Source organism: Clinocottus analis, unplaced genomic scaffold (genome assembly GCF_023055335.1).
Source record: "Clinocottus analis isolate CAN_PGR_092001 unplaced genomic scaffold, fCliAna1.0.p SCAF_20, whole genome shotgun sequence".
In the NCBI taxonomy this organism is placed as follows: domain Eukaryota; kingdom Metazoa; phylum Chordata; class Actinopteri; order Perciformes; family Cottidae; genus Clinocottus; species Clinocottus analis.
This window is the reverse complement of record NW_027175932.1, coordinates 7,526,646-7,548,674: the sequence shown is the minus strand read 5'-3', so window position 1 is coordinate 7,548,674 and position 22,029 is coordinate 7,526,646. Positions and strand designations below refer to the sequence as shown.

At 40.7% G+C, this 22,029-nt stretch overlaps 2 protein-coding genes across 4 annotated transcripts; one reads left to right on the top strand and one right to left on the bottom strand.

Annotated features, from left to right (window-relative positions):
- Nucleotides 1–282: 282 nt before the first annotated feature.
- ints13 (integrator complex subunit 13) lies at nucleotides 283–6,859 on the bottom strand. 3 transcript variants are annotated; one of them, XM_068587099.1, is made up of 18 exons: nucleotides 6,394–6,859; nucleotides 5,902–6,151; nucleotides 5,632–5,706; nucleotides 5,202–5,404; nucleotides 4,918–4,998; nucleotides 4,727–4,817; nucleotides 4,495–4,623; nucleotides 4,132–4,155; nucleotides 3,045–3,129; nucleotides 2,730–2,822; nucleotides 2,315–2,404; nucleotides 2,030–2,208; nucleotides 1,789–1,953; nucleotides 1,528–1,682; nucleotides 1,218–1,448; nucleotides 959–1,089; nucleotides 631–766; nucleotides 284–514 (listed from the first exon to the last, which is right to left on the bottom strand). In XM_068587099.1, the coding sequence occupies exons 2-18, from the start codon at nucleotides 6,124–6,126 to the stop codon at nucleotides 478–480; spliced, it is 2,130 nt and encodes a 709-aa protein (XP_068443200.1). In that variant the 5' UTR covers nucleotides 6,127–6,151; nucleotides 6,394–6,859; the 3' UTR covers nucleotides 284–477. The 3 variants fall into 3 exon arrangements, with proteins under 3 accessions (XP_068443202.1, XP_068443200.1, XP_068443201.1); XM_068587101.1 differs by lacking the exon at nucleotides 6,394–6,859 and having other exon boundaries at nucleotides 283–514; nucleotides 5,902–6,148; XM_068587100.1 differs by lacking the exon at nucleotides 4,132–4,155 and having other exon boundaries at nucleotides 6,394–6,858.
- Nucleotides 6,860–7,159: 300 nt separating this feature from the next.
- Nucleotides 7,160–21,287, top strand: ano6 (anoctamin 6). Its single transcript, XM_068586563.1, has 20 exons — nucleotides 7,160–7,442; nucleotides 11,251–11,321; nucleotides 11,806–11,934; nucleotides 13,891–13,956; nucleotides 14,032–14,319; nucleotides 14,525–14,638; nucleotides 14,775–14,890; nucleotides 15,002–15,136; nucleotides 15,243–15,348; nucleotides 15,534–15,594; nucleotides 15,798–15,943; nucleotides 16,148–16,225; nucleotides 16,665–16,893; nucleotides 16,983–17,152; nucleotides 17,237–17,334; nucleotides 17,700–17,830; nucleotides 18,250–18,455; nucleotides 18,565–18,761; nucleotides 19,140–19,245; nucleotides 19,431–21,287. The coding sequence occupies exons 1-20, from the start codon at nucleotides 7,349–7,351 to the stop codon at nucleotides 19,644–19,646; spliced, it is 2,757 nt and encodes a 918-aa protein (XP_068442664.1). The 5' UTR covers nucleotides 7,160–7,348; the 3' UTR covers nucleotides 19,647–21,287.
- Nucleotides 21,288–22,029: the final 742 nt, after the last annotated feature.

Below are 22,029 nucleotides of genomic sequence, written 5' to 3'. Positions count from 1 at the left end.
TCACCTGCACTTATGGCGCAAACTCGATCTTGTTGATTGAGGGCTGTATTTAAGCAGATGCCTTTGAATGTTACAGACAGACCTTTGCTGTGTAGCTGTGTGCTCGTGAGGTTATGGTAAATTAATCTAATCTAGTTAATCTAAGTTACCTTAACACTGAGTAGCGAGTTCTTCAGTTCAGTTAGCTGTTTGTTTCTTCAAAAATGTACAGATGTAAACTCTAAATACATGACAAGACATCAATTTTACAGGAAAATTCTCTATTGACAGCTTTTATTGTGTTACACAATATGTGAACAGCATATCTACAAAATCATGAGTAAAAAAAAACAGTAGAAATTCCTTGTTAAGAGTTCACTGTCTATGTTATTTGATGCCCTTGTTCTGTGAGTATAAGGTCACACTCAACTCTGTAAAAACACTGAGGCTCAAAATCTCTATCCTTGGCAGGGGTGGAGCAACGGATCCGTGGAAACATCATCTTGAGGCCTTGCCGTTTTCATGGACATCCATCCTGTCGGAAGAGAAAAGGTCAAATCTGATTAAAAGATAGCTATCCGTTTTGACACATTCAACGTAAAAGGAATATTACACCCATAAAGTAACAGATAATTGCTTTTTCTCACACACCCATTTTCGTCTTTGAGCTGCTGGTACAACTCAAACTTGTTGTTGACGGAGCTCACTCTTCCGACAAACTCTTGGTGCTTCCTCGAATTGGCTACAGTGATGCGATTGCTCCACATGGTAAGGAGCGAGACCGGACCTGAAAGAACAGCGAGATAAAGCCACAGATAAAAACACACATAACCAGCAGTGTTGTCATCAAGTGGCATTTGGCAGAATTAGCTCTCATTGACTCAGTGCTTTTCTGCCAAGTTTTTGGTCTGTTTGCCAGTGATTTCTTGGGGTGGCATCTATATTAAAGCAGAGAAAAAGGTATAATGAAGGTTTCTACCTTTTGCTCTCTCTGGAGGCTGAACTTCCTCCGTACAGAGGCGTGGCTTCTTGTTGAGCGGCTCTGGAGAGTCCGGGGAATCCTTGATTACCTCAGACTCTTGCTCTTCTTTCTCCAGCAAACCTTTAAGTCTTCAGGTTAAAAACAAAAACAGAGGGAAGCATGAGCGAGTAGAAAGTTACTGACACATCCAAAAGCAACAGATTCTTGTAAGTTATTATTCACGTGTGTGGAAACAAGACATCAGAGCAGCACTGACCTTTCCGACTCCTGCCAGCTTTTGTCATCCGTCTCCTTGCTGCCATTCTTTTCTGTCCTGTCTTCCCTATCCTCCCTCTTCCTCCCTCTCTTCTTCCTCTCCTCCTCCTCAGGTGGTTTGCTGCGACAGGCAATGATGCAGTCCAGTACCCGCTGGTGTCTGTCCGTGGCGCCGGCGTGAGTTTTCACTAATGTCTCAAGCTCGTTCCACATTATACGATACTGTTCATCTCTGAGAATAACAATGCAGATGCATCAGCGACTCCGGCGTTTACTTTCATGAATTGTAACGTTGATTTTGGAATACATACCTCTTGGGGCCTTTGCCTCTGGATCCCACGGTGGAAATAGGGAGAGGGTCGTTCTTCCTCTCCATGTCCACCAGGTTGTAAACTGTCTTTTGGCAGGTCAGAACATCCTCCTCAGACAAAGTCTCTTTCACTATCAGGTTAGCTAAAGGAACCACCTAGTGGAGGAAAAGAGGAAGACACGCAGACACAGAAATGAAGGATGATAACGATGTGGGCCATTGAACCATGGGAAACGGATCATGTTTTATGCCGCTCACTCACCGCCTGCATGTTGAAGATGGTGGTCTGGGAGATGATCATTGGCCAGTATCGAGTGTGGCGTTCCAGCTGAGCTTTGGCCCTCTCAACTGGTAACTTCCCCGAGGGATCATGGGAAGACTCTGAAACAGGAGTGAGTCTGTTCTCCCTCATAAATTCACCAAAATCCTGAAAGAAAAAAAACAGTTACCATTTGAAGATTACTGCTGTTTATTGCAAGCTGGCAGGTGTAAGCCCAACGTACAGTGATGCGGTAGTCGGTGACTCGGCCTCCACAGCCCTCGCTGATGGAGGGCGGGTCCTCCAGCGTTGAGCGGTTGCTGTTGAGCACGTGCAGGAAGATCTCGCCTCCGTGGCTGCTGAGCATGTGGCTGATAACCTTTGACCCAGACTTTCTCGGCTGCTCCAGCAGCACCGATCGACCTTTAGTCAATCAAGAAACGAAGTAGTTGATCGACAGGCCAAACATTTACAGTCAATTAGGAGACCAGAGAAACAACGGGATAAAAAGAGCCATTATCTAGCTTACCGTTGAGGAGAAAGTTGGTTAAACATGACGAGGGACGACTGTTCACGTCTGTGGGGGAGATGCGGTAAGCTCCCGTACAGTAATGCAGTTCTGGGGTGGGAAATATAAGACACAAATAGATCAATTAAATCACATATTACGGCTGTCGCAGTCAAACTATTCTGCAATATACACCAATAATGCTTTTTAGGCTTAAACTGTTTGTCCTTTCATAAGAGCTGCAACAAGGTATTGTTTATATGAAATCTAATTATTTATTAATAACAAGATTTCAAAGTAAAATACTGACTAAACATTTTTCTTAAAGGTAATGGCCAAAAAGGTCAAATGAGGAAATACTTTACCATGAATGTTTGAAGCTTAAAACCCTTTAAAGTAAGTAACAACTGACAAATAAAGACTTGACTATGCCCACCTATGCTGTTGGTTCGTGGCGTGCACCATTTCAGTGTAATTGTCTCTTTCAGTCCATTTTCTCGAGTGCTGGTGCCAGCCATATGCAAGTCTCCTGCACAACACAAAGATTACATATGAATTGGTTATTTCAGATTGATGGATCAGAAAAAATATTAAGCATACATTAAATGCATGCAAAAATCATGAAGGATGTCCAAGAATTTACTTATTTCCTTACCTGGTGCTCATAATGTAAACAATGAAAGCTACTTTCATTATTCACTATTTCACTATTATATATATTAGTTCATATTTTTTTAACTTGTATCCTCACCACTTTTGAAGAACTCCAGGTGAGCATCTCGGTGATGCAGGAGCTCAACGTCATAATTGGCCGATGTGTTGGCGTGCTGCTCTTCCTGTCCATCCGCAGAGACAATAACACATACGGGTCAGCATGAACTCAGCTCTCACAATGTGCAAACTAATACAAACACAAACACACAAGAACACTGCTGATTTCATGTTCCAAAGGGTAAATGATAATGACCAAAATAAAAGAAAAAAAGCTCTCTGGGTGACTTAAGTGTGCTTTCTTCTACTCGCATCAGAGACAAATGTTTAGCGCAAACATCCTCACACAATATTGAACCTATACTTGTTGACAAAAATCATGGATTCCTGATCAAAAACAGCTCTATCTGTTTAACCCAATGGGGTCTGGAAACTGCTCATCTAAAAACTTGTTTTTAATCAATTAATTACAAGCTTTAAAAATGACAACAGTCTACACCTGTAAAATATCGCAGTTTTAGGACAGCTAAAGGTCAGGTTAAAAAAAAAAAAAAAGTTATCCAGACAGCACAATGAACCACAGCAAGACACTAATGGGGGAATGGGTGGGAACTGATGGGGGGAAACAGAGACCAGGGGACAGTTTAGGCAACTTTTAAGGTGCGAACACCTGACAGACACCGACAGTATTTAACAATTTAAAAGAGGCAACGCTGGTCAAAGATGTTCGGACATGAAAACAGTTTAACGCAACATGAATATTGTGAATTTTATATAGTCTTTGGTAGAAATCCTAAAGCCACCAAATTAATTTATTTTTCCAAAAACAATTTGGATTACTAATTGTGAGTCAAAATAGTCATAATACAATTTAATTGAAGATGTTTGTAGACTTTCGCTTTTCCAGCAGACCTCAAATTTTGCACTCCCTTGTCCGCATGAGACCAGAGTTGCCTGTCCTTTACTGGAGCCTCATCAGCAAATCTTTTGACCAACTGTCACATCAAAACAAATTAAAGACACTGTAAGCCTGATGCAACAGAAGAGCTCCAAACATACACTGTACACTATGTGGTGTAAACTCTGACCCTTCCTCACTTGGATGTGTGTGTGATAAGAGTACTAACCTGGTCGCAAACATTTAATGTGGGCTAGCAAAACAGAAAATACAGCATGAAACCAGCAGCAGATTCACAGTCAAATCAACATGCAAATGAGATAAACGAAAAGATGAGACTGTAAAGTTTCATGAGTAATTATTGGTGAGGAAGGGCTCATACATAAAGATTAAGCAAGCAAAAGAAGTAGTGTGAAGGCTGTGAGAGAAAAGTAAAAAATAAAACAATCAAGTAAAAAGAGGGAGTGGTCTGCATTCTGGACATGACAACATTTATGTACTAGCAAAAATAAATGTAATATTTAAAGTTGATGTGAGATTTAATTTTGGTGTGGCATGTGCAAGACCAAACAAAGGGCAAAAAGCCCCTTACCTTCATGGGGATGTTTGTTATGGTGGTGGAGGCCAAGTCATAGTGCTGCTGGACAAGAATGTTGAGTTTGGTGGAAAGGTTCCGACCGGCACGAACGCTGTGAACCTCGCTCGTGAGCAGAGGGGAGATCTGAGACAACCAGAGAGGAAGTTGCAGCGAGAAATGATGGGTTAGAGTTAGCGTTCAGTGCAATGTTTTCACACAACCTCACGTCTTCTTTGTTAGCACCCACCTCTTTCTTCGGCCGGTCAGACACCAGCGTGTCCTCACCCTGTGGGTGGATGTGAACTAAGACCAGTTCACACTGCTGGATGGCCATCAGCCTAAAGCACACAACGATGAGTATGAATCAAGAAAACACAGCTATGAGCCAGTGCTCAAAAGAGAAGAATCGCTACAATCATCGCATCATCTTACACTGACCTGTCTGAGCCTGCTGCCAGCTTGTTTTGTTCTAAAATAGTCTCTTGGATGCAGTCTTCCAACATCCGCACATGAGTATCACTGTATGATCAAACACAGAAAGAGCCCCACATTAAAATTGTCCTAAATAATATAACACATACCAAAAGCCTATTTTAATAATACAAACTATCATTGCTGAAACCCTCTCAGCAATCACAGTTTGTATAATTAAAATAAGCTTTTGAAACCGACAAGTGGCTGACGCCTGCCCCGCAGTAGATTTTGCACCATGTTACGTTTACCTTTTAGCATTGGTTAAGCAGATAATACGACCCCTATTGGCAACTCTCTCAGCTGTGTCCATCAGGGTGGTGCGCCTCTCGTGCTGCAACTCTGTGATCTTGCATAACGACTCCACCGCAGCAACCAGCCCGTGCAGGATGCTGCAACACTCTGGGTCCTCGCGTGGGTTAGGTGGCCCGACAGCTGCAAGAGCTGACATGAGCTGTCAGAGAGGAGGAAAAAATTAGATAATCGTATTGCATGTCCAGTTCTGATGAAAACCTGCATCACATGGTCACTGATGTTAATAATAATGTTGCACTTCACCAAAATATGGCAGGAGCTGGAACCCAGCTTGAGAATTCAACGATCGTCACTGCAGAACTTACTGTAGACTAACAGTAAGAATTCTAACTGATATATGATATGACTCAGTAACTCAAAGATTACCTCATGAGTGCTTTGGTCTTCCTGCCTCCAGCTATTCAAGATGTGGAACTCGGAATCACTCACAAGGTAATTAATCTGTAAAATAAAAAAATCAGATCAATGTTGATTTAGTGTAATTGGGCCACTGTAACTAGTATCGACATTGACTAAATATGTATAAGATATCCTATTTGTCCCAATTGACACATATTTAGTTAAATCTCTTCAGTGAAACCAATGGGGGAGAAACAGCTAAAACAAATAAGACAAAACAGAAAATAAGAAGCTAACCAATTTGTGCAGCGGATAAACATCGTAGAGGATCCGGCAGTACTCCATGGAGCACTCCACCGCACAGGTCCACAGGGACTTGGACACAGGGGCCAAAGGAATAACCCCTTGACCTCGACTCTTCGTCAGCACATCACACTCCACCTGCTGACGACTCGACTCTGCCATGTAGGGACAGTGGTCCACCACAAAGACCGTCTTGTGAGACACGGAAAACATCTTCATTTTGCAGAAATCCAGCGTGCCTGATCTGTAATGATAACAGAAAAAAGACACAAGCGTGAGATTTAAATAAAGACACACGCACACACACACGCAGTAAAGGACAAGTAAAACCACACTGTGTTATACAGTGTGTCGTAAGTATATTATTAGAAATATGTATGACAGCGGTCACATTTCAATGTACAAACATTATAAACATAACACAACTAATACAACTACGATGTTCAACTTATCTTAGTGGCTGGTGGTCAGTGAATGTCAACTCACCTGGTGGAAACCTTGTCAGAGAAACGATTCCCGGTCAGGAAATTATCTGCACCGCCTTAAAGCCGAAGGCGCTCGCTTTAGGTCGAGTTTTGACTAATAAACTGAGACCAATAAGTCTCAGAATATGTTATTTGCCAATAACTCCAAATCGTCAGCAAGCTAACATGACTAGTTTTACATGTCACTAACCATCGCGTTAGCCTTTTAGCTATCACGAGCCGGAATCATTTGATTACTGATTCGCGTTTATATTACCACCGACATACACATTTACCCATGTTGCCATTTGTGTAATAACAAATTAAATGTTTTCCATGTAATGTACCCCCAGTCGATCATTCACTGAATATGTACACACTTGGAGTGACTAGATTAAACAATACGCTTTAAATCGTGTCAAGCTAGCAAGTTGTTATTGGCGGATATATGTCCAATAGTGGTCCGTCGCCGTTTTCCTTCCCCCGAATGATGGGTCGCACTGTTGAAAGGTTCCTACTCCATTATCTGTCATACAGCAATGGTTGAAAGTTGAAAACGGGATTCAAAACCTTGTTATCGCCCCTAAGAAATCACGTTATTATAAATATAATTTGATCATTTTAGGCTGACACACATGCGTTAATCAGCAAGCTCAACAACTAGCTTTAGAGGACTTAAGTGGGCGTGATTGATCTGTCAACAGCAACACCCTCCTCCTCCTTCTTCTACTTCTCCTCCTTCTTCTCCTCCTCCGACCCCACCCGTGTGACTTCCATTCTCTCAAGTCACAACTTGAGCAAAACTTTTTTTGTTTACTGAATCCATGTTGAGAAATATACAGAAAGAATGCGCCGAGGACGGGGCCGCGCAATGAAGCTGTTGTAATACGCAGTCTGCTTTCGATAAAGTAAAGCTGTGGGTTTTGTGTTTTTGTGTTTTGCTTTCGGTGATGTGACGAGACCCTCCGACCACGACGATGAGCAACAGCGACATCTTTGAGATGGACTCCGTGTGTGAGACCGATGAGTTGGAGGAGAATGATGACCTGGGCATGATAGACGAGGACGTTGGTAAGCCAGAGACTTGTTGTTGTTGTTGTTGATGTTGTCTCGGTGTGCGTGTTGCGAGGGTTTACGAGAACTTTGTGTATTTGATCACAGAGGCACATGTGGTTCGGGTAACACATGTGTATGTATTCACCTCTGGGTGTGTCAGCTGAGCTCCCACTCATTCATTACTACTCCTACTTACTTTATAGTCAGTTGTTGTCTAAACATTGATTGGTGTGACTTCTACAACGTTACTCGAAAAGGTGTGCCTACATTTTATCTTATGATATTTTTATGCAATTACGAAATGCTTGCTTAATACTTCAGTATTATTTCATAACTTCTACTTCACCACATTTCAGAGGAAAATACTGTTTGTCACCCCACTACATGTATTTAAACAATTGATACATTTGATTAGCTACTCAATTTAGTTTAAATTAGGCAAGTTGAAATTAGCATCAGCCTGTAATATTTGATGACATTGACCATTTTGCTTTTACTTTTGGTCAATTTCGGTGCAAATGATTCCAGATTTTAAATGCAGCACTTCTACTTTTTCATCAAATATGTGTACACAGTTTTGGTTCAGAGGTCTGCTGAAAAGAATACGCTTCCTGATTGGACACATACATTATGGTTCACTCATGTTTTTGCCACCATGAAACATGAGGTGTTGTCACCCTTTAAAGGGTAGATAATAATGTAGTAGTAAATGATCAAAAGTTTTAGGTCATGCTCGCTGCATGTGTAGCAGAGCAACTGTGGGGGTGTGGTCGACACATTTTTAAGAGGGTGCAAGCTCACCATTGATATAGATAACAGATATTGGGCATTCAAAACTGCCTAACACAGCCGGCGTCCCTATTTCTTTTATATGTGTCTGATGTGGCCCTTTGGAAGCTTCGAATTAGGACAGATTGCGTTCCTGACATGTCAGACATTCCTGGAGCTACAAACTGAAACAGCAACTTGACTTCTGAGTAGACAAAATGCAGTGTCTTGTACAGTACTTGTAGGAAATATTTCGCAATCTACACACTTCTTTGAGTCCTGTCTTGCCCAATAATGACATACTGTCTGGTATTGCATGCATTTATTTTCTTCTCACAGCTCAATGAGACAAAAGTGCGCTTTGGGTTAACTTTAATAGATGTGAGAAGTATGTAGAAGGCTGCGTAAGTATGTTGAGTGATGCGTTTCACTCTGGAGCACAAAGGGCATGCCAAAGTGCACTCTTTGTAATGGAGCCTATATTCACTTGTTATAAATTATTCTCAGCCACACTTTGTTGCAGCCTGTGGTGCTGTGATTACAACAGAAGAATCACGAGCAAAGATAATATTTTTTTTGGTTTCAACTTAATAATGTGCAAAAGGAATGTGACGGTGATACAGTATACTGTATGTATCCAGCACATTGGTACACCATGTTGCATTGATGGTCACTGTCGTGCACATGAGGGAGAGAGCTGTGTCCCCACTGCTGGAAGCAAGTTTCAATGAAAATGTATCATCAGTTATCTTATTTCACATTCAAAACACACAGTTATAAGCACTAACTGCTAAAACTGAAGCAAGATCTTAGTGAAGATTATGTCCCTGTGAAAGACACTCAACCAGTTTTTTCCAGTCATGAGTGCAATAGGCACTTGTTTTTTTCCTTGAATTAAACTTGAGTCAAATGTTTACATGTTAGCCTTTAGGTAAAATAACAATGTATAATGCACCTTCAAGCTGCCCAAAATCAAAGTTGGTAAGTTAAGAAAAAAGGTTTGATCTGCCTTTTATTATTTTGTGTCTTGAAATGGAGGATGTTCTCTAGGGAGGAAGTGAGCACTGGGTGGGTGGGTTGTGGTGAGAAAGCTTTTTTTTTTTTTATCGCTGACGGCTCGTGGGCATTCAACATACTTTTCAAAAGAATCATACTGACTGACTAACTGCCGGGTGCAGAGGTTTCATAACAGCATTTCTGTTGGATTTAATGACTCAGGAGCCCATGCACATTTTTTTAATTTCACACACCAAAGCAGTGACTGCAGAAAAAAGCAAATTGGGTATGTGTGACCACCAGCAAACAACTAAAACACATACTGTGACAGAACAGTCATAGTACAGTCTTTGTCAAAATAATCTTAAGAAGCACCCTCTCATTAAGGGTTAGCGGTTCGTAACTGAAATACCGACGGACTTTCTTGTTCAACAGGCTTTGTTTTAGAGTTCAGACTGAGGACTTTGTCAAGGGAAAGTCTTGCGATGAACGGTTATTCCACAAGGGAAGTTTCCCTCTGTGTTACTATGGCCAGTGTTATGAAAACAACATCTGTCTTCAGTTAGTTTTGTCATCGAGCTTGGCTTTATATGGAAAGATTGAAGGGCTTTCCCTTTGAATGTATTGTAATCTAAAAAATAGACATGTATAATGTAAATATGCAGCATATAACAATACATTCAATCTTGGCGATTTTGTTTCTTTTGCTGAGATGTGGCCAGTGGTGTGAACACTGACAGATGTCTCAATGATTTCTCAATGAATCCTTGTAAAAGCTCTGGAGAGCTTACTGTAAATGTGTTGGAACAAATGTGGTGCCCTGTGTATTCTCTTTTTCCAAGGAGGAATACAACAAAAGTGAGGATTGTATTGGGAGGGTCACTGGTTATAAACCCTCAGACTAGTTTGCAAATGAGTAACAGTCTTTGCTGCTTCAGTGAACACCACTGAGGTCGAACATGAATGTTGTCCCGGTGAGAGTTTGTGTGGATGTAGAGCACTCGTAAGGCCAGCGGCACCTTCACCGGCGAATACAGATCAAACAAGACAGACGGCCATGCCAGCAGCTGGGTGAGGCTGAGCCGATGTCTGATAACAGAGTATCAGCTGCTATTCTTTTTAAGTTATGTAAACACGCACGCATACGTAACATAACTGTGTTGTACATGCTATGTCGCAGAGTGACATGGTACGCATGTTGTGTGCCTCAGAAAGGCTTCAGTCCAAGCAGAAAGCAGACATGCGTGCTGGACCTGGTCGCTCTTTTCGTAACAAGCACAGCTTCAGCTGAACAGCCGGTCGACGCCAGCTGTAGCGGATGTGTGGCGGTGGTTAGTCCGCCCCCCACAGGTGACTCGGTAGTTAAGGTAATGAGTTTCAGCTGTCTGGTTTTCTACCTCCGCTGCCCGTATCGTTCACCTGGAAGACAGGAATTTAGAAATTCTACTGAAACAAGACACAGTATTGTGTACAATACAAATCACTGTTTTACAGTTAAATGCAACATCAATGATCTTAGATGTTTTTTCAACAAAAGTACAGTAGTTACAATACCTCCATGATTTTTTATTTACATTTCTGACCCGGGTGAAGCTGCCTACACGACTGACAAACAGACCTCGGTGAAGACAAGCTTTTGCAAAAAAGAAAAATGCTATAAATCAAGAATTTTGACTCTTTATTGGTAAAGTGATTACAATATAAACGAGTGCAGGGAGATGGAGAGAGAGTCAGGAACCAGAACTGTACAACAGCGTGATTGAAGATGTGCACGGTTATTAACATATATTTACATTAGTATTTGTGTATTATTAACATTTTATATTATTACATATGTAAATATCATAGTTGTATCGGTATATCGTGACACCCCTACAATACAAATATGCATCAAATCGCAACCAGTGAAATTTGTATTGGTTGCTATATATTCTTTTTACACGGCTATAATGATGACAATATGGTAATATCAGCCCGATAATGTAGCGGTCTGGCTCAAGTTAATTTGTTTATTTTTCTGTCTTCATTCACGTTGATGTGTTTGGCCTTATTTTCACAGTTTACCCCCAGGAGTTTCTACCCACATATCACAGTATTCAAGAAGGAGCCACAATCACCAAAGCACTACTGGTGAGTCAGCACAGTAATGTGGATGTCCGGTACAGTGGCAGCACCTTCATTTGTAATGATTCATGTGAATAATGCACAATTATTTAGCCAACACATGACAGATATTGAAGTCACTGGACCACAAGACTCCTAATCGCCACACAAACACGTATAATTAAAATTCATTAATATATGAAACCATGCATGTAGAATATTGCAAGAGCTTTGTTTATTCCTCGCGATGACAAAAGTCTGATTGTTCAAATAGAGAAAGAGAGAGAGAGAGGAGGGGCGGGGGGGAGAGAGAAAGAAAGGGCGTGTGTCATAATGTTTGTTTACACTTCCGAATCCTCCCATATGGCCCACATAGTATTCAACAATATCTCACGCACACAGACGTTCCTCTCCTCTCCTCTCCGTGTGCAACATGTACAACTCTATGGATGAAGAGGAGTACGAGTATCAGGCTGCAGACTTATCCGATGAGCCTGTTTTTTGCCCTCAGACTGAGTTCAATGAAAAGCCCGACTCCCTGTTCTTCAATGACGGCGTGAGGAGGATCGACTTCATCCTGGCCTACGAAGATGAGGACAAGAAGGATTTTGAGAAGAGGCACACGTACCAGCGCCGCAAGGTATGACCCTAATTGTTTTTAATTCTTTTGAGCCGGGTGGTACCGCAGAGCGCATCATTTTATAAGGTAATCTACTTACAGAAACAGACTCGCCGTAAAGGCTGATATGTTTGGGTGTTTTCGAACCTGGTTATTAAATCTTAAATATTTAGACAGAGAGTTTTTCTATCAAGATGCAGAAGCAAATTATTTGGCTTAATGAATAACCCACTACGTCATCAACATAAGATGTAAGTAGTAGTTTTCTCATAAAACCTACATTTAAGTAATATTCTCCTTTTATATTTATACATGTGCCTTGTGTGTTTGATTACGCATCTAAACTCTATTGTCTCGTGCCTGTTTGTAAAGGGAGTTTTCATTTGCGGCTGGATGGCAGGAAATAAAGTACCCGTGTAAATTCAGCACAGGAACTTCAATAACAATTTAATTATCCAAGAAAGGGAACAGCTTTGTATACATTACTTTGAAAGTGCCTCGTCACTGCTCTTCTCATTCACTTAACACACATTGTGGCTCACTGGCTAGATTCCCTGAGGGATGTCGTGGAAATAAAGAGCATTACTCCAGCTCACAAATCTACTGTAGATGTGCTGTAATGGGAGTGCACCAATGAAGGACACTGAGACATGGTTACATGTCTTTGGTTTTGTTTGTTGCTGCCAGTGTCTTTCGCAATAGAATTACAAGGATGGATGTGTCGTATGATGCTTGTAGATCCACAGACTTTAGAGATGTTACCTGCAGTGTTGCAACCGTATCCCTCAAGTGGTTTTGAAATGGAGACTGTGCCCTGTGGAGGCAAGGATCATCAAAACAAACCTGACGAAGTGTTAGGTATATGATGTTGGGGGAAAAAAAGGCTCTTATGTTGTTTTTCAGCAGCAGTGAGTGGATGTAATGGGTGTGAGCTTGTTCAGTCCAGTTCCTAGAGGAAAAGGCCGGATGGTAGGGACTTTGCAAATCAGAGCTCATGAGCTTCTTCACCACAGATGCACTGAGTCTGAGGCAATCCATCATTTATAATCATCCCAAGCCAAATTAAAGCCAAAAAGTGATGGGGCGAGCAACAGTCTCCAACGGGCACTCCCTTGACTTTGTTTTTCCAGAGCTGAACCGAGGTCCAACACAAGTTGATAAACCTTTCTGCGCTGGCTTTAACCGTTAGGAGGTGTGGTTCAGTTCAGATAGTCTTTGCTATAAACTGCCATCACAGAAAGTCAGAGAGTTAATGTGTTCCCTGTGTGCCATGATAACATCCACCTGAGAGCCGCGTTGGCTGAAGCAGTGAAGGTGTTTGACGTTTGTCAACATTTGTCAACAGTCTCTCAAAGATAGACTTTGAATCATGCTGTGGAAATGTGCCACAGTGTTACTTTAGGTTTCAACCCAACTCAACAAATAACAAAGAAGTTGGAACAGTTAATGACATCTTTCTATTTTATTTATTTTATACTTTTGCAAACAAGTTCACGCTCCTTCAAAGAGTGTGTCCAGGATTCAGTTCATTGTGAAGTTTAAGGACGTATCAGCAACAAGAACCTTGCTGATACAAGAAGTATCGCTGTTTACTGCCACTATGTGCAGTGGAAACATGTTATGGAAATGTTTTATGTCCAAATAAATGAGCTTAAACATAACAAAAGTCCATCTTTAAACAGCAATAATGACAAGTCAGATCCCATGAAGGTTATCAAAATGATAATGTGTAGAGACGTTCTTTACCTACAATAATATCGGGGTATAAATGAGCCATTTACTTTGTGTTTACACAGATAATCTCTCTTGGAAGTCTTTTGACAAATGCTCACAGTATTTACACTGCCGGCTGGGCACATAAGTCATGCGTATAGTTTCACCCGGCATATAAACTAAATCATAATGGCCAGAGAGGAGGAGGGAGCGTTGAATCAGGAATCTCTTTGAAAGCCTTTTTTCTTGTGTTGTTTACTGTAGAGGCGGCGAGAGTACTTTGAGGCCAGCCTGATGAAGATGGGAATGGAGCTGGAGGCCATCAAATCTGTAAGTAGCGTCAACATTTCAGAAGGTTGCCGGCTGTATCTCATACGTAAAGCACTGCTTATTTGCTCTTTGCAGGTAATCAATGAGAAACTTCTGTTTGTGAAAGTCCACATGCCGTGGGACGTGCTGTGCACCTACGCCGAGGTGCTGCACATCAAGCTCCCCATCCAGCCCAACGACCTGTCGTCGCGGCCCTCCCCGTGGCGCTTCTTCGACTGCATCACCAAGCACTTCTACCCCAACGAGGAGCTGATCACCAAGCAGACGGAGTTCTTCACCGCCCCCTTCGAGAAGGACCGTCTGGAGTACTTCTACGTGAGGGACAAAGACGCCTTCTTCACCGCGTCCATGAGGAGCAGGATGGCAAGTCGGCTCATGTCGTGGAAGTCCGTTCAGGCTGCCGACAACTTCGTTTCACCTTTCACTTTTATTTTGAAGGAGAATGTTTCATGGTTGTAAATGTTCTGTGCTCGGGAGAGTAATCAAATCTATGTTAAACGCATCATAAGACTATTATATTTGTTATGAGTGTGTAAACAGGTTGTTAAACCTTTTCTTCCTCTTCCAGGCATATTACATCCTGAGTCGTGCCCCCTATGAAATACGAGGGAACATTAAAAAGTTTGGCATCACCAAACTGCTGGACGGAGGAGTGTACAAAGCTGCCTATCCCCTCCATGACGTAAGTTACAATCATACTAGGTATGCTTTATGCTTTTTTTCAGTCTGTAACATCCATATTTAGTATCGGGTCATGCGATGAAGGAACTAAGAATTGACTGAAAATTCTCTTTGTTTATTATTGCTTATTATTTCAGTGCAGGTTCAATGTCCAGTCCAAAGAGGAGGGCTGCCCCAACGAGAGATTTCTGCTATATGAGGAGTGGGCTCATCCCAAAAGCTTCTACAAGATGCAACCACTGAACCTCATCCGGTAAACACAAAATTGTTTGACAAGCAGGAACAATTCAAAAAATGTTTAGGTATTTGTCCCCGAAGAGGTTTTTTTGAACAGTAGATTAAAACTCTTCTTTTTTTTTCACAGGAAGTATTATGGAGAGAAGATTGGCATTTACTTTGCCTGGTTGGGCTTCTACACAATAATGCTGGCTCTGGCTGCTGTTGTGGGTCTGGGTTGTTTCATTTATGGATACAAGACTCAAGACACGAGCACCTGGAGGTACAGTTCCTTGTAGATTGTGAATGATGGACTTGTAATTAGGTCTATGATATTTTGGAGATTTTCCCCGTCTGATCCTCTCTGTTCTCTGTTTTAACGACTGCAGCAAAGAGGTGTGCGACCCTGACATTGGAGGGAACATTGTGATGTGTCCGCAGTGTGACAGAGAATGCAAATATTGGAGGTTGAACAGCACCTGCGAAGCTTCGAAAGTGCGTTTGAATTATGTCCTCCCACAAATGTCGCTCAATATGCAAAAAAAAAAGAAGAACTGACTTTGCATGTGTAACGCATGCTCCTACTTCCACACAATAACTGTTATGTCTGGAACTGATTTGCATGTAAGTGCGACAGAACTGTGACCATTTCGATGTTGGCTCTTTCCATTTTCTTCTAGAAACTTTGCATATTTGATAACTTTGGAACCTTGGTGTTTGCAGTTTTCATGTCAATCTGGGGTAAGTTGTGTGCAATATGTTTGTGAGCGTATGCAGGCATGAAGCTGTTCTTATAACTGACCATTTTAAATGTTCATTTTGTCCTCTTCTAGAGCATTATTAAAAGAAAACAAGCAGGGGAAGACACTGGCAATGCCTGTATTTAGATGTTTCTTTCTTTCCCATTATTGCCCTTCCTGTTTTTGTTCGTTTCCTGACTCCAGTCACTCTGTTCCTGGAGTTTTGGAAGCGCTACCAGGCGGAGCTGGAGTACATGTGGGACACTGAGGAGTTTCTGGAGCAGGAAGAGCCACCTCGCCCAGAATATGAAGCAAAGTGCATCTATGAGAGGAAGAACCCTGTCACAGGGGTACAAACTACATGCACATTTTATTTGATTCTTTTTGCAGAAAAAAAAAAGAAGAAGATGGAATCAAAGTTTAAAATATGGATTCAACAAGTTTTGTTTTAAAAGTATAAACTATTTTGAAATGCTTTGTTGACATAATGAGTTTAAAGTCTTGCCATGTTGTTTTTAAAGCCCAGTATTTCACAATGTTTGTGTGTGATTTAGGTGAAAGAAAAGGTGCCGTATACAGCTTGTGGACGATGTCTTCGGTTGTCGGTTGGATTTGGGACAGTCTTATTCTGGGTAATGTAAATAAATGTCATTTTTCTTTCTTTTTTTTCTGGGTACCACTATTATTTTCCCTATCTGCAATTTACAATCAAGAATATTCTAATAATATGTTCTTTTGTATTAATGATTGAGAAAATAAAATGTCAATTTAAACCAATGTTAATATTCATACATCATTCATTTATTATTTGAAAATTGTAACTTTCTATATATTTTTTTTTTGCATGTAGTTGATATGGAAAATGGAGGAATACTAATCAAACATAAGCTTAAATACAATTAGTACCAAATTCATAGTTCTTTCCTGTAAACTTCTCTAAAATAGAATAGTTAACACATAATTCAGAATTTACGTTCCCATTTTTTTTTTTAAAGAGCATTTCCCATTTTTTTTAAATTTCAGAACAGACAGAATATAAAATTAATCTTCCAACTGTATTTTGTCCTTTAGATTTTTTTGATCCTGGCGTCCATTGTGGCCATCATTGTTTACCGCCTGGCTGCGTTTTTTGCCTTCTCGGCTAAACTCCGACATCAAGACCTGAAGGAGCTCGAGCCCTTAAAGGAGTATGTGACGCCTCAGATGGCCACTTCTGTCACAGCCTCCCTCATCAGCTTCGTTGTGATTATGATCCTCAACATTCTCTATGAGCGGGTCGCCATCTGGATCACAGACTTCGGTGAGTTTGAACTGTACTTTTCCCCAGTATTGACTTACATGTGGTTTCATCCAAAAATCCGTTTTATTTTTGGCCTGACACAACGACAGAGCTGCCACGGACCAAAACCGACTACGAGAACAGCTTGACCCTGAAGATGTTCCTCTTTCAGTTCGTCAACTATTACTCCTCCTGTTTCTACATCGCCTTCGCTAAAGGGAAAGCGGTTGGCTATCCTGGAAATCCTGTTTACCTCTTGGGAAAATACCGGAACGAGGAGGTACAGTCTATCCGCTGTTTGTTACCCGTCTCACTGATTCGCTTGTTGTTCCTGACTCTTGCTTTGTGTCTCACTCTCCTGCAGTGTGATCCAGGTGGTTGTTTAATTGAGTTGACGACTCAGCTCTCCATCATCATGGGTGGAAAAGCCATCTGGAACAACTTCCAAGAGGTCTTTCTACCGTAAGACGTCAGAATTTAGAAACAATTCAATGTTAAATATAAAAAAATAGTAATACAATTAAGTTCCTGAAAGCTGCACGTCTGCTAAGACCCCCAGCTCCTTGAAATCCAGATTGAAGACTTTTCTGTTTGCTGTTGCCTTTAATTGAACCATACTCAAATGCTGCATCTCACTACTGCATTTTATTTCTTAAACTGCACTGCTATTTGACTGTTTTAATGGATGTCCTTAACTGTTTTTAAATCCTGTTTTCTTCTGCATTATGTTCACATGCTTTTAATGGTTTTATGTGAGGCACTTACACCAACTTCCCAATGTCATACTGAGCGACTCTGACTGTATGATCTCTTCCACACCTCCACAGGTGGCTGAAAAATTTGATTTCCCGCTACCGCTCTCGTGGGCGTTCAGAGAAGGTGATTCCTCGCTGGGAGGAGGACTACCGGCTGCAGTCCCTCTCAAAACTAGGGCTTTTCTATGAATATTTGGAGATGGGTAAGTCCCCGTCTGCCACATTCCCAGCTGTAACTGGTTGCACAAGCTGTCCTTAAGTTCAGACTTAATAATAATGCTGGGTTGACTACATTGAGACTTATGTATCGCTATATTACAAAACAGGTTGCGCCACTCAAACTAAGTCTGTCATACAGTAGTGGTGAGCTGTTACTTAATGTTTCAGAGACAGTTCATTGAAATAATCCACATCTGTTTAGTCATGATTATCAAAGGGTATTTTGAGTTGGACGAGAAGATAAATACCACGTGTTTTAAGCTTTAATGGTGCAACCCAGTTCAGTAAACCGGTTTCAAACCAGTTCGTAACTACCCTAAAGATAATAAAGGAACATACACACAAGTACTCAACGTACGAATACCTGGTGCAACTGAGTTGTGGCTTGTGTTGTCTCTTCCAGTCATCCAGTTTGGCTTTGTGACCCTGTTTGTCGCCTCCTTCCCTCTGGCGCCGATCCTGGCGCTGGTCAACAACCTGTTTGAGATTCGGGTTGATGCTTGGAAAATCACCACTCAGTTTCGCCGCATCGTGCCAGAGAAGGCACAGGACATTGGGGCCTGGCAGCCCATTCTTCAAGGCATCGCTATATTGGCTGTCGCAACCAATGTGAGATACTGTTTTCACTGAGTTATTGGTTAGAGTTACATTGACGACAGCTGTGACGCCGTTGATGATCAATTTCATGCGGTTGCCTGGTGTCCTGGTGTCTCAACAGGCCATGATCATCGCTTTTACATCCGACATGATTCCACGGTTGGTCTACTACTGGTCTTTCTCTGTGTACCCATATGGAGATCACTATAACAACACCATGCAGGGCTACATCAGCAGCTCACTCTCTACATTCAACATCGACGACTTCTCCAACTTTAGCAAGCCCTTGAAGACACCCGACAACATCACCACCTGCAGGTACAAAGAATGGCCGTCTGTGTGTGCTGAATTAAAATGTCCTTTGTTGGAATATAAAGAGAAAACCAGTTTTCAAAACACCTATCAGCCATGAGATATTTTTTTCAGAATATGTGCCTACACAATTAAAACAAATGGGAATTATTTGAATTAAGACAAAATTATAATTGTTTTTATACATGAAAGGACATGTACCATTTAAAGTGACATTTATATAACTTGTAAAAATGACCAGAGATAATAGTCTGATGGAAACTTCTGGATAAAATATAACTTCATTAGGTATAGACACAAAACAAAAACAAACAGCTCAATACAATGATGTTAGGAGCAGCTTTGTGGCAAGTCATGTTTGAGTATAACCTTTCTGCCTTTTAGGTATCGAGATTTTCGGTATGCTCCTGGGCACCCGAGGCAGTATGAGTACACAATCTACTACTGGCATGTGATCGCTGCCAAAATGGCTTTTATAATCGTTGTAGAGGTGAGTGTGTGAACAAAACAGGAAATCTTTCTGACACTAAATAAATTTTTCATTATCAAAGCGTATTAATCACAGTAGAAGAAGACTCTCTCACAGCCATGGAGAACGTGGAGCGTGATCCCAAATCAGACAAACCAAAGTCTGAGATCAAGATTATAACTGTTTTCTTCTTCTGCTCCTCACAGCACATTGTTTACCTCACAAAGTTCATCCTGTCGTACATGATCCCGGACGTCCCATACGCTGTCAAAGAACAAATCAAACGAGAGAAGTACTTGACCCAGGTTGTCCTCCATGAGACCAACCTCAAGCTGGTGACCAAGCGTCGGAAACCAGTCGACGGGATTGTCAAGTTTGCAGAGGTGACACTGACAGGGGAGGAGATGGAACTGGATTTCTGAAAGTAAAATGTATGGAAAAAAACATCAGACCATACAGAAAATACATACAATCTGTTCAAAATACTGAACAACACCTTGTGAACTAGTTACACAAATTCAGACCTGGAAAAAAGTATGGACTTAAAGGACTGTTGGACAAAGAAAGGAGAAACCACTTTTATAGCCTTGACCGCTGTCCACTGTCCTCACACTCTGGACTCCCATCAGGTAAAAGAGTGCAAAAGGAAAAAAGCCTCAATCACCTCTCAGAGTGTCTTCTTTTTATTTCTGTTTTACTTTCCTCTCAATATAACAGACAGGATGTTGTATTGCAGCTGGCAGTACCACTGCACAAACCAAGTGTAGGACAATCAAATAACATGGCAGTGTTTTGCACGACCTTATCAACTAAAATTGGAGTTCAATTTGTTTAAATCTGAAGCCAGTATTTGATATTTTGATTAATTAATTTTAGATAAAGCTTTTAACATTTTTAAGCAACATGATGTGATATCTACACAAAAACTCAGATAGGATGACACACATTAAGCTAAATGACTTGCTGAATGTTTTATGCGTTGATACTTTCAACCTGGTTTGGATGTTACAGAAAACAGAAACCAATGTGAAATCAGTGCCTCACATTTTGAAGCCTAATTTTAGCAAAAAAATACAATCATACAAAACAATCTAAGCTCAACTCTTCCGGGGCTTTCAGCAGTATCACATGGTCTTTGTTGACAGATAGAAATTTGCTTTTTTGTCAATTTGATGGATATTTTTTGTGAAAAAGTCTCTTTTACGTCACACCATTTTAGTTAAATGTTGTCATGAAATATCAGTATTTTATATCTATATAGATATAGATATAGATAGATATAGAAGAAATGCACCACTTTTGATTGCAATGTTGATGATTGATTTTTTTTGTTTTTACACTTCCTTTTTTGTTTATTGAACTAAAGAGCCGAGGTGATCTGTCGAACAGCTCACAATGTTACACAAGTGTTGAGATAGATAGACATAATAGAGATAGACTAATGGACCTAATGCACCTAAAGCCACATGTAGTGACTAAAACTGTTACATTGTTCCAAGGGGATTCAATTATGGTTCAAATTACAACCAATTTAGAAAGTACATTAATTTGACAATTCCAAAGGGATACCTTGTAAATATATGATTTATTCAGGTTTACAAACAACACAAATTATTTCAAACTGAATACTATTTCAGCATTACAGCAAATGCTATTCAGTTTAGCCAATAGTTTGTATTAAATCAATGAATTGCAGCCCTGTGAAGTGGTTTAGTTGACAATGCAAGTGTAGTCTGTCTTCATGTACTCTCAGCTACTGATATGCACTTTTTACTGACCGAGTTCCTCTCATGTGCCATGATTACTGCAATGCACAATGTTTTGAGTTGCATGTTATATCCTGTGAAATCGGCAATGCAGTAATTCAGACTTTTCTTGTGTCATTGCTAAAATTGCAAGTCAACACTTCTGCTGCATTATTGCCTCGCCTTGTGATTTAAACTGTGGTACTATATCCAACATGTATGCAAACAGTATCATATACCAGCAGTGTCTGATAATGCATATGTGTCTTGTCTTTTTATTTTGTATCGCCAATGCCATTAAATACATATTAATTCTTACTTTAAAGACTCTGCAAGAATTAAAAAAAGGCTTTCTTGTATGTTTTATTTAAAAGTGTGCTCTGTTGCACCTGAAATACAAACACATCAACGGTATCACAGTGTACTGACGGTGCCTGGAGAACATTCTTACATCACTGCAGCAAGATGAAAAATGAAAATAAAAAGATAGATAGATAGATAGATAGATAGATAGATAGATAGATAGATAGATAGATAGATAGATAGATAGATAGATAGATAGATAGATAGATAGATAGATAGATAGATAGATAGATAGATAGATATACTTGATTCATCCACAGGGGGGAAATTGTTTGTAGCAGCAGCAAGCAAATTTACTGAGTAAACCTATTCAATTTCAGAAATCCATGCATTTTCCGTCGCTTATCCGGGGTCAGGTCGCCGTGGCAGGAGGCCCAGCAGGCCGACCTTGGCTTCCCTCTCATCTTCAACATTTTCTATCTCAGTCTGGGGGACCCTGAGACGTTCCCAGGCCAGCCGAAAAAAGAATCCCTCCAGCATGTCCTAGGTCTTCCACAGAAAATTAAATAATAAAGAAAATGCAAAGTATATATAGTGTGTATAAAGTGTATATACAGGGAAATATAAGTAACAGATGTGCTGTTACCACTCCTGCATTAAAACCATATGATGTCATACTGTTACAATCTTTGATGTTTATCAGTTGCATTGTGTAAGCATGCAAAATAGCCTCAACCTGGTTAGTACACATTCCAGG

Bases quoted from the DNA above. Each gene is read 5' to 3' on its own strand.
- ints13 (XM_068587099.1), bottom strand. From the start codon at position 6,126: ATGAAGATGTTTTCCGTGTCTCACAAGACGGTCTTTGTGGTGGACCAC. The intron at 4,818-4,917 runs GTCAGTGTAAGA...TGTGTGCTTTAG, and splicing joins CTGGCAGCAGGCTCAGACAG to GCTGATGGCCATCCAGCAGT. The intron at 3,130-4,131 runs GTTAGTACTCTT...GCGGATGGACAG, and splicing joins CATTAAATGTTTGCGACCAG to GAAGAGCAGCACGCCAACAC.
- ano6 (XM_068586563.1), top strand. From the start codon at position 7,349: ATGAGCAACAGCGACATCTTTGAGATGGACTCCGTGTGTGAGACCGAT. The intron at 14,891-15,001 runs GTAAACACAAAA...TTTTTTTCACAG, and splicing joins CAACCACTGAACCTCATCCG to GAAGTATTATGGAGAGAAGA. The intron at 15,137-15,242 runs GTACAGTTCCTT...TAACGACTGCAG, and splicing joins CAAGACACGAGCACCTGGAG to CAAAGAGGTGTGCGACCCTG.